General features: G+C 40.2%; 1 protein-coding gene across 1 annotated transcript; it reads left to right on the top strand.

The window, feature by feature from the left end:
- The first annotated feature begins 806 nt into the window (after positions 1-806).
- On the top strand, positions 807-10,406 carry TMED7 (transmembrane p24 trafficking protein 7). Its single transcript, XM_090038412.1, has 3 exons — positions 807-1,337; positions 4,072-4,317; positions 7,376-10,406. The coding sequence occupies exons 1-3, from the start codon at positions 1,152-1,154 to the stop codon at positions 7,610-7,612; spliced, it is 669 nt and encodes a 222-aa protein (XP_089894538.1). The 5' UTR covers positions 807-1,151; the 3' UTR covers positions 7,613-10,406.
- The last annotated feature ends 723 nt before the right edge of the window (positions 10,407-11,129 follow it).

Genomic DNA, 11,129 nt, shown 5'->3' with positions numbered 1-11,129 from the left:
CTATAGACATTGGATTTATGACACATTGTAACCTGCCTGACAGCTGACTCCCCAGGTATCTCATCCCCCTTCTCTCTCCCCTCCCCCCACAGCCTGTCTCTCACCCATTGACTCCTCAATCTACATTTTCACTGACTTCCCGTCTTGTATGCAGACCAGCCCAGCTTCTGGCTTCTTTACTTTTCATTCCATCCAGGAAGAGCACACCAACTGCTGAAACTTCTTTAGCCTGATGAAAGGTTTTTGAACCCTAAAACTTGCTTAATTGTTTTCCAACTATTTAAGTTGGTCTAATAAAAGATATCAAAAATGACTGTACATTTTGAACTATTTATTACATCCAGTGTGTGTGTATTGATGTATCTAGAAAGATCGAGATATACCAAAAGTACTCGTACACACATATACGTATCTGTGCGTGTATTAGTACAGTTTTGTACTAACTATTGATCGTCTATCGCACAAGGGTTAAAATTACCCTACGACGCCAGTAATGACGGTGCCCCCAGCAACAGCCCGGTGGACTGGCTCTGCGTGGGTCACGTGGGGGCGGGCGCAGGGGGCGAAGCCAATCCACAGCCGTTAAACGGCTCAGCGCCTCAATCCTGCTCCCGTTCGCCCCCACGCACGTGGCAGACATCGCGTCAATGCGAGACTCCCTGCAGCACAACCTGAACCCTGTGCAGGAAGTGGCGTATTGAAGCCGAGCGAAGCGGCGCTGCCAAGCTGGCACAACCCTCCCCTCCTTTCTGCCTTCCCGCGCCTGCGCCGCTCCAGCGCTGATAAAGGAGGAGGGCGCGTCTCGCCCGGAGACCAATAGGATCGGGAACGGCCGCCAGGCTGACGTCACGGGCTCTGTGACTAATTAGCCTGCGCGCGACCGACTCCCACTCCCACTCCTCACTGCGGCGCGCGCAGCTTGTCCTCGCCCTGTCAGTTTCGGCAAGTACCACGTAGGCAAAGCCGCAGGGGTTGACCCGGAAGTACTTCTGCGGCCTAGTCAGCCACTTCCGGGCTCCCGGCAGGCTTTCCCCCTCCGCCCCCCCTTTCTCCGCCACGCCGCACGGACCGGCAGCAGGTGCCGCCGCCGACACCCCGCTGCTTCCCGCCGGGCTTCGCTCCCCACGCACCCGCCCCGGCCCCCTGCGGACATGCCGCTACGGGGCTCGCCCGGCGCCGCGGGCTGGGGGCGGCGACTGGCGGCGCATCTGCTGCTGCTGCCGCTGTTGGGCTGCGCAGTCCGGGCCTCCGAGATCACGTTCGAGTTGCCGGACAACGCGAAGCAGTGCTTCTACGAGGAGATCGCGCAGGGCACCAAGTGCACCCTCGAGTTCCAGGTACCGCGCGGGCCTCCCCCGCGTGTGCGGGCCAGGGCCGGGTTAACGCATAGGCTAGCTAGGCACATACCGAGGGCCCTAAGTCAAGAAGGGGTCCGGTTGTGCTTATTTTATGCATTACAGTTACAGCGCAGAGTGGAAACGAAGGAACACAAACATTTTCTTTTCAGTTGGGGGGCCCCCCGAGTTTGCTTGCCATGGGCCCACATTAAAGGGTTGTTAATCTGGTCCTGGCTCCAGCTATGCCTGCAGGCCGCACCCTGCCCTCATCAGTCAGCAGCTGAGCCAACCCTTAAATATGAAAAGATTACATTGTTACCTCAAAGTTATTGTATTTGCTGAAAAACAAACCATCCACACTGAGACAATACACAAATAAGCCTCCTTTACTGGATATTGCTCACTGTAAGTCACCAGCGAGTAAGAACTGGGCCATCAAAGTTGAAACATTTCTTCATTTCGAGGCAAGCGGTTGTAAGAAAGTGCTGAGAGGAAACTCAAAAGTCAGTTAAGACTCTGAGAATGGCTTGGGTTTTGCACAGGTTGCATCACTTAGCTTCCTCCAAAAATGATCGTACATTTTGAGCACTTTTACTATTATGGGTTGTATAGCGTACAGGGGTTGAAATGGTAGTACGACTACAATAATTATCATGCACCTGGCAGCACTGCACAGCACCCCCTGCTGCACTGGATGTAGCCCCCACCATGAGTCCTATCACGCAGGCTGGTGGGGGGGGGTGGTCTGACCTGGCAGCTGCACTGGATCTGGCCCCTGGAGCTGCCCTCCCCCCTCCGACCTTTCTGGAAAGATTGGGTACCAATAGTGAAACCTAGTTCAGAGGTGAAGCCAGTGCTGTCTGAAGGTAGCAGGCCCTCTGCATCCAGGGGGTGTCCCTTTCTTGCTATAGCAGAGTATTCATGCAGGTGGCCAGTTTGTTCTGCTGTTCAATGTTACCTGTTTTGCTACAGGAGGACGCAAAGCCTGTTGCCTTGTCTTGGTGTGCTCTGGTGGAGAACGTGCATGAAGGCAAATGCCATAAGCACACAAGTTGGGTAATAGGAGAATAGAGGCTACCAAACTCCCTTGAGTTTACTCCCCTTTGTATGTGGATGTTATGCTGCAGTCTTTAATTATCTCATGCATAGTGTATTTCCACTGGGCCTCTGCCTTGCTTCAGTGCACAGGATGTATGGTGCTTACTGAATGGGCACGTTCCTTAGTGACCAGTTAGGCCGTGCTTTGTTTTTTTCATTGCTGGGTGACATATGACCACATGCCAAATACAATGTCTGTAATTCAAATCCTGCCCTGATGTCACAGTTACTGACTGCTCTGTAGGCTTTTCTGGGGCTCATTATCGCTGCTGAATTAAATGTTTTGTAAACATTAAATTACTTTCTCAGCAGTGTTCTTGTTACCCCTATTTCACAGGCAGACATCCATTAGGAAAAATAGTGGGATCCAACAGATTGATTGTGTCCTAGTGGATGCGTACTGGGGTAGGGGCTGAACTAGGAAAAGCATAATTGTCTTATCTAGTAACTTTTCAGTGCTTGATTTTGAAGCCTTAATGATCTTCTAATGTCACTTGTATCTACTTTTCTGTGTTTCTATGAACAACAGGAAAAAAAGATTTTTATCATCTGTTGTCATATGGGTACTTGCTTGGTTCATCTCCAGGCTTGAAACCTCTTCCAGATTGGGGGTGTGGAGATCTGGTTTTCCAGTGGAGGGACAAAATTATTTTTTTCCTCTATTGTTTAAATCATTTTTGTCATTCAGGTTGCCAAAAAATGGCTCCTATTAACTTGATACTTAAGGGAATAGCTCTGCAAGCTAACGTTTTTATCTGGGAAATCTAATGTGAAATTTCTGAGGGTACTTGCATCTTAAGAAACAGTCATTTGAAACATTGTGTCACCATAGGTTTCAGCTGATGTTATCAGTTCAGGGAAGTGACACCACCATACATTTTGTGCAACATAACTTGTGTTACAGCTGTTTTTTAAGAGATGAACATGTAGCTGTTCACAGTAAGTATTTACTGAAATATTAAATTGTCAGACATAACAGAAGTTCTAAAAACTAGATTTCCCGTGAGGACTTGTAATATACGAAACCTTTTTTTAGAGTTCTGCAGTGCATTACCTGTATACCATGAGGCTTCAATTTTTTTTTTAAAGAACAACAATAAGCTGTTTTACTTGTAGTATTTCCTTTCATTTTCTTTTTTGTGTGAAAATGAGACTTCTGAGTCCCAGTTCTTACCTGTTTTACACCGCTCCTGAGTGCAAATGAGATGCAACCTGATGTAACAGGTTGGGTGTGCCATACCCTTCCAGTCATGCAGAAAGGTTGTGTGACTAACATTACTACCTGCTAGCAATCCTGACCTACTAGAAGAGCCACAGTCCTGTTCCAAAATCAGTTGGATTGTACCTGAGGATTGGGTGAAGGAACAATGAAGAATTCACTACATCTAACATTCTGTTGTCTTAACTTTTATTTGTGGCCTGAATTCAGTTTCTTATGAATTCAGTCTATTGTGGTCTTGTGAATGGCAAAAGTAAATTAAACTTTCTAAAGTATATAAATAAACTGCTTGAAACCTACAACGATTACAATATTTTGTTCTGAGGTTTTCTTCTGTTGGTGTGAGACACAAATATATAAAACAGTTCATTTCCATAGACCAATATATAAATCAATTGATCATCTCTCATTCTACAGGTGATCACTGGAGGTCATTATGATGTTGACTGCCGGTTGGAAGATCCTGATGGCATTGTGTTGTACAAAGAGATGAAGAAACAATATGATAGCTTTACCTTTACTGCATCCAGGAATGGAACATATAAATTCTGCTTCAGCAATGAATTTTCTACTTTCACACACAAAACTGTGTACTTTGACTTCCAAGTCGGAGAAGATCCACCTCTGTTTCCTAGTGAGAACAGAGTCACTGCCCTTACTCAGGTAAACTGCTGATTTAGTTATAACAGCCAAAGAGCAGATAGCAGAACTCATCCGTATTTGCTCTAATTTTCTTGAGAGTTAAGTATCCATATCCTTTGAAAGTTGGTGGGACTAGGTAGTTAACCTAGCCATGTAGTTTTTGGGTGGGTTTCTTTGGTTTGCTTTTTTGTTTTTAAAGAAGCCCGAGAACTCAGCCATTTTTTTTTATGTTAAACTTGGGATTTATAATTGAGCTTGCGGAAAACTGAGTGGCAATAATTAATCATATGAAGAAAATATAATAACTAGGAACTTAGACTCCTAGTTAGCGATAGTGTAATAATTATCAATACATTTTTTAACGAAGTTAAGGTAAGTTTTATGGTGGAAAAGCACTACTTCCTAGGACACAAAAATGTTTAACAGCAAATGCACCAATCAGTTCCTAGGTGCTGTTGTGGTAGGAGGTGGCAGATAATAGAGGAAACTGTTTCCCAGCAATCCCATATTTAAGGGGCTCTTGTAGTCTAGCTGGGTGTTAGTTTAACTGGACTCTAATCACATTTTGTATGCTTATTCTTTTTGCAGCAAAGTATAACAGATGTGTACATCTGCTGACAGCCATGTGAGCTCCCATTCCAGAATGGCAGGTGGTGAATGGGTCAGCTGAAAAAAGCATAGTGCAGATGAATGAAATGTACTTAAGGCTTACAGATTGATATCTCAATGCCCCATATTTTTTACTAATAACAGTTCATCCTTAGAGTAGAATATTTGTTCTTTTTAATCTAATACTAAATGTTTAACTAACTAATGTTTAAATAGCTACATTGAGGAAGATGATAATTCTCTGAATTATTCTGATCACAGACTGGCGTCTTTGTCCTAAGGCAGCTGCATTTCAGCACCTTGACTCTACATGTGTGTGAAAGGGGATCTGTTGCAGTTTCATTTTTTCATACTAGACTTCTTAAGTTGCCCTTTTTGCAGGAATATTTGATACACATTAAATTGAAAATGTAATGCATTTCACATTGTAGGATTTCTTGAGGAAAATCTAAATATTCAGGTTAACAACCTGTCTTATTTTGACTTGGATACTTAAAGAAAAGACTAGTAGTAGAGCTCGACTGGACTGGATGTATCTAATTTGCTTATATTATAGATGGCGATAAAATTCACTCCAAAATAGCCATTTTAAAAGTATGAGCATGCTCCCCCAAATATCCTCAATGTCCTCTTTCCATTGGCTTGAGAAGATCCAATACTCTCTCTCAAGTGGATTTTACTACCGTGATACAAAGAACACCTGGTTCCAATTCCAGTTTTTTGTAGTGAAGTGGTGGCGGCGGGGGGGGGGAAGTAATTGCAAGGACCTTCTGCAATGCGTGTGCCCCATGCTGCCTTTTTTCCTCATCTGCTCCTGTCTGCTTCACCTCCATTCAGTTACTGTCATCTACACTTGCATGCGCTCTGGATCCTGTACATCTCACCCACCCTATATTTCATTTCTCCTCGTTTTCCCATTTTCATTCCAGTGTGGCTACTTTCAGCATCTCCTCGTCACTGTTGGGACACCCCACAAGAGGGAGCATCAAGAACACAGGAGAGGCATGATCTCTTTGTGCTCTGTTCCTGTGTTAGACACTTTGGTAGCCCCTAGTTTGTGGAAGGAATCTTCCTTACTTCTGGGTTGAAGCATGCTTAGTTCAGCCAGAATCTTAAGGGCTTTATGATGATACATATTTTATATTGTATTAATATACAATTATACAGCTAGTATGTGGCTATTATAACTGAGTAAAATAAGAAAATATGATGTCTTTACAAATCTAGTGTGTACTTTTTCTGAGGTTCTATAGATTGGTCTAACCTGAGAATTTTCTGTAGGATGACCCCATGATGGACTCTTAAGTCCTTGCTCCAAGGCTCTAGAGTTTCTCAACAAATCTGCTTTTGGAATTTAACTTGAGCAAAGCAGTATTATTTCCAGAGCATGTTTTCTGGATATCTGAAACAATTTATTGGCTGGGCAGCTAGTTTAAAAAAAATCAGTCTGGACAGTTAGTTTGACAGTAATATGAGCAATTAGAATGTGATCTCATGGGAATTGTCAGGCACCCTTAATTCCAGGTGATTTTTTTCCCCCCCCCCACCTCTTTCTAACATTTGCACCAGTCATCCTTTGACAGTGTACTAGACTAGTGTATTTTATCCAAGTAAAGTTCAGAGTGTTTAAATATATTGTTACAGTACTTTCTGAGTGGAGATAAATATGGCCATGATGACGCATCTTTTGCAGAGAGGAGTCACATTTCAAGCTCTCTTGTTTCTGTAGTAAGTGACAAATGATTGGAAATAGTGTTGCATCCAAAAGGTTTGAGGAAAGCAGATTAAGACTGAACTAGAGAGCGGATGCAATAGTTTATAAGCAATGGCACAGAGGATCAGTTGTGCATCCTGGTATTTTGTCCTTTTTTAGAATACAGAACAGATGCATCCAGTGACACTGAAGGGCAACAACTGAAAATGAAAAAATGGAATAATTTTTATAGATTGCATGATCTGGAGAATGCTCTGCCCAAGATTACACTAATTGAGATGTTTTCAGGATTTTAAAATATTATATACATGGCTTAGAACAACCACAATTCTTAAAATATTAGTGTATATAGCTATTAATAATTGACTTTTATTTTCTTTATTAATGCTGTGATGCATCAACTTCCTGGAATTGAATCAGGGTGTCTTGCATCTCTGCTGCTACTAGATACACAAAGGAAATGGCAATACTGGACTAAACCAAACAGTGGTGTTCTTCAGTATGACATTCTTATATTTCCTTATGAATTGAAAATCATGCATTTGTTTGAGTCCTGAAGATCAATATCTTTTGTATTAAACCTGAATAGTTGGAGAAAGTTGTAAAGTGTATCCAATTTGACAGTTTAAAAGAAAATAGATTGAAACACTAAGTCGTAAAATTATGGTGAGGACAGCAGTATATACTCAAATAAACCATCTTTTTTTTTTTTCTACTACTCTAAAAATGTTTCTCTCTCTTTTTTTTTTGGTCTAGATGGAGTCTGCTTGTGTTTCAATTCATGAAGCTTTGAAGTCTGTCATCGATTATCAGACTCACTTCCGCTTGAGAGAAGCACAAGGCCGTAGTAGGGCAGAAGACCTGAACACGAGAGTGGCATATTGGTCAATAGGGGAAGCAATCATTCTTCTTGTAGTTAGTATTGGGCAGGTGTTTCTTCTCAAAAGCTTCTTTTCAGATAAAAGAACCACCACAACCCGTGTTGGATCATAACTACTAGTGAGATGATGCCTCTGATCCAATGCACGCTTCATTTGTAAAATTGCTGTTCTCCAATTAATTGTAGGTACAAAAGAACAAAATATGAGCAACATCTTAAATATTTTTGCCCATCCCGGTTCAGTAAAAGTTATTAAAAATGCCCAGAAATTGTGGAAGGAATGCCTTATTTGAAATATTTGGAAAACTTTGGAATGTACTATTTTTGGATGTTTTATATTAAACATCCAGCAGTGACCTGTGGGATTTTTTCGTTTGTTTTGTTTCTACTGATTAATCTAATTTGTTTGATATTACCAATAAAATTACCCATGTGTGGTATAATGCTTTAAAAAAATGTTGAAGAGTGTACATGTGAAAAATTGATGGCATTTTAGTATTTTAGGCTGAAGGTGTCAGAAATGAAAGCAAACGTGAGAAGCTGTAGTCACAAAACATCGTACTGCATTGTTTTGATTTGCTGTGAAAATCCAGTCATCTTTCTTTGCTTATTTGTAAAGTGTTACAAGCTAATACTACATTGTGGGACAGATTCTCCAATAGCCTGATATCTTTCCATCTTTGACACTTTCTGAGTTTTACACTTGGAAATATTTATGGGAAAAATTACATTATATGCTAAAATGTAATGGAATATCTGTTTTACTGAAGCAAATGTAGACTGAGACTACTCAGGAAACAAACTTTCAATGCTCTGTTAATTTCCAAGGTTTTTATTTTTTAAAAAAATGCAATAAAATAGGGAGAATCTTGTAATTTTGTGATTGAAGTTGTACAGTCTTTGTATGCTGCTGATGCTTTCCAGAATTTGACACCAGAGGTAACTGTCTCCTTAAGCAACACAGCACCAACACTGGACAAGGTTGTATAACATCTTTGCAAGGCACATATAAAGCTTTTGTCATTATCCTAGTGAGAGTCCAGTTAGATGCTTACATCACACAGGTTTTGTAAATTTTATCTTCATGGGTGTGGTGCACTGATACATAATGGCCTTGGGCATCTAACTACCACTTCTTTGCTAATGGTCATGTGATATTTTAAATGTTTCAGGGTGTCTTTTTGGTAGGTTTGTAGACTAAATTGTTTCCATTCCTCATGTCTTGAATAGTTGTGGTAGAGTTTATACTCTGCAAAATCTTGCTTTACTTGGACATGGGAGATGGCAAATATCTGTACATACATTTCTTAAATTGAGCTATTCAGAGTAAGGTTTAAGAGCTCCGTCAGATTATTTTGAAAGGAAAAAGGGACTTGCCAATTCTCAAGCTCACAGGAGAAATTACAACTAAAATAAGACATGAAAATGCAGGGCGTACATATATTTCAATTCACAATTTTACTAAAACTAGTACTGCATACTTAATCCTAGTTTAAAAAGGATAGAGATTGATTTACTGCTGGTAATGACCATTTATTTCCCACTTTGGAAAAATTGTAAAAAGTGTATATATACATAATGCACTTGGACACGCTGTGTAAACTGTGGTCATTTGAAATTAAAATGCTCAGACTAAGAAAAAGATGAACTAAATTTATCCTTGTGAATTGACCTGTTTATTGTACTCTGAAATATTAAAGAAACTAAAGTTAACTTGATGCTGTTGAAAAGTCACTGGGATTGGTAAGTGAAAAAACATATTCTCTCTTAGTTTCAGAAATCCATTTGATGAACAAAAAAATTCCACCCTATTTATGAGGACAAGTACAGCAATTCTGTTTTCTTGGGATGGTGGGGGAGGGGAAACAATGGCAACACTGACTACGAAGTTTCAAAAAGTACTGATGCACAGACTTTTGTCACAGACACCATAGGCCTGTGCCTGCATGTGATGCTCTTTCCTGATTGTGCCTGTCTGCTTTACTCTTGTGTGTTGTAGCAAACCAGTTTCACACAGGATTCATTTAGGCTTCGTTATACACACTAATGAGACAAACAGCACAGTTAGTGCAAGTGTTGCATGTTTGCTGTGGAAAATGAAAATACCCACTTTTGACAGTGTTCCATTGTAACCTTCTGAAGCTTGAACTATCACTTGTTAAGTAGCTGATCAGTTAATTAGTAGCTTAATTGCAATGGAAACCATTTTTTTTTTTTTTTAAAGGAGTAAAATCAGTTGCTTTGTGTTGCTGTCGAAATGGGTAAATAATGGTGTAGGCCAAATATTGGCTTATTTTCACATATAATAAGTTAGTCTGTCTTTCCTGTCTCTCTTATTTCTTAATGTTTGAATGTGTGAAGTGGGATTGTTTGGTTCAGTATGCCTCCCACCGCAAAAGGTTTAGTGGAATTGACTTTCAAATTGAAGTTGGGTATTCAAACCAATCCTCTGGTATATTGCTGCATAATATGCAGTGGTAGTTTTAAAAATGCCTTTATTTTTATGTTCTGAAAACATGGCACAAATACATGTTTAAACATAGTTGTATATATTTTTAGAGTAAGTGGTTGAATAAATAGGGCATAACAGACATGTTTACTATTTCAACAATGGGTGAAGAAACTTTCTAAGATGTTGGCTGAAGCTGCATCTTCCTTTTATATTAAGAAAATGGTTCAAGTAAGAGGTGTGGTGCACAAATAAATCACCCCAAATTGAGGAAATAAAACTCTCTGAACTACAAAAGGCACCAGGCTTTTGACTATTCCTTGGATGTTTTATGTTTATGGAACCTTTTATCCTGAAATGTCACTTCCTGTTTTAGTTTGAAAACCTTTGTTAGTTTGAATAAGACAAAAAACGGACCCTGTGAATAATGTATGGGAAAATAAAAATTAATATATGAACATAGTCTTACTGGATTTTTATTTGGTGTGGGTGGGGGAAGCAACATTCTGGGAAGTGTAAAGTTGAGCCAGTTAACTTTTATTTTAGGATAAGTATCTTTAACAATATTTTATAAACCCGAGCAATCAAGTTGTATCTAATAAATTATTTTCCCTTCCATATGAACTTGAAATTACAACAATCAGTGTGCTCCCTATCGGGCTACAGTCTAAATGACTGTAACATGCTATCAGTTTTGCTAGAGAGCCATTAAACAAATGGATTTATGTATTGCTGCTTTATTGTTACTTAAGCTTTCATACTGAATGTCTTGCACTGATATTTGCTAATCTGAACTATTAATTTGAGTGGAGTTTAAGATGTCTTGGCCATTGAAATTGCAGGCAACTTGAGATCTCTTTTCTGTGATGGGACCACAGGTATGAGGCATAGCTAACAATTATGTGATGATATATTACATTAGTATAAAATAATAATATCAGTATATGGCTAATATAACTGAGTAAAATATGATTTTTTTACAATCTATTGGTTCACCCATTTATGGCCTTTAACAGACACTTTTCTCTCCGTAAGAGCTGCCTTGTCTCCCCAAAAATTCCCAACAGGTGGTACAAGTTAACCTAAACCAGACTGACTCTACCCTGCTCCCAAAATAACTTAAATCGGAAAAGTGAATTGCGAAGCATGAAGGTCCTCCTTTTTGCATAAAAGACCCTCTA

The sequence above is a fragment of the Crocodylus siamensis genome, chromosome 3 (assembly GCF_052110815.1).
Source record: "Crocodylus siamensis isolate JL-2025a chromosome 3, ASM5211081v1, whole genome shotgun sequence".
Lineage (NCBI taxonomy): Eukaryota > Metazoa > Chordata > Crocodylia > Crocodylidae > Crocodylus > Crocodylus siamensis.
The sequence above is the reverse complement of the archived record's forward strand: the minus strand, read 5'-3'. Positions and strand labels throughout refer to the sequence as shown.

Excerpts from the sequence above, each read along its gene's own strand:
- TMED7 (XM_090038412.1), top strand. The coding sequence starts at position 1,152 with ATGCCGCTACGGGGCTCGCCCGGCGCCGCGGGCTGGGGGCGGCGACTG. Across the intron at positions 1,338-4,071 it reads AGTGCACCCTCGAGTTCCAG|GTGATCACTGGAGGTCATTA; the intron begins GTACCGCGCGGG and ends CTCATTCTACAG. Across the intron at positions 4,318-7,375 it reads GAGTCACTGCCCTTACTCAG|ATGGAGTCTGCTTGTGTTTC; the intron begins GTAAACTGCTGA and ends TTTTTGGTCTAG.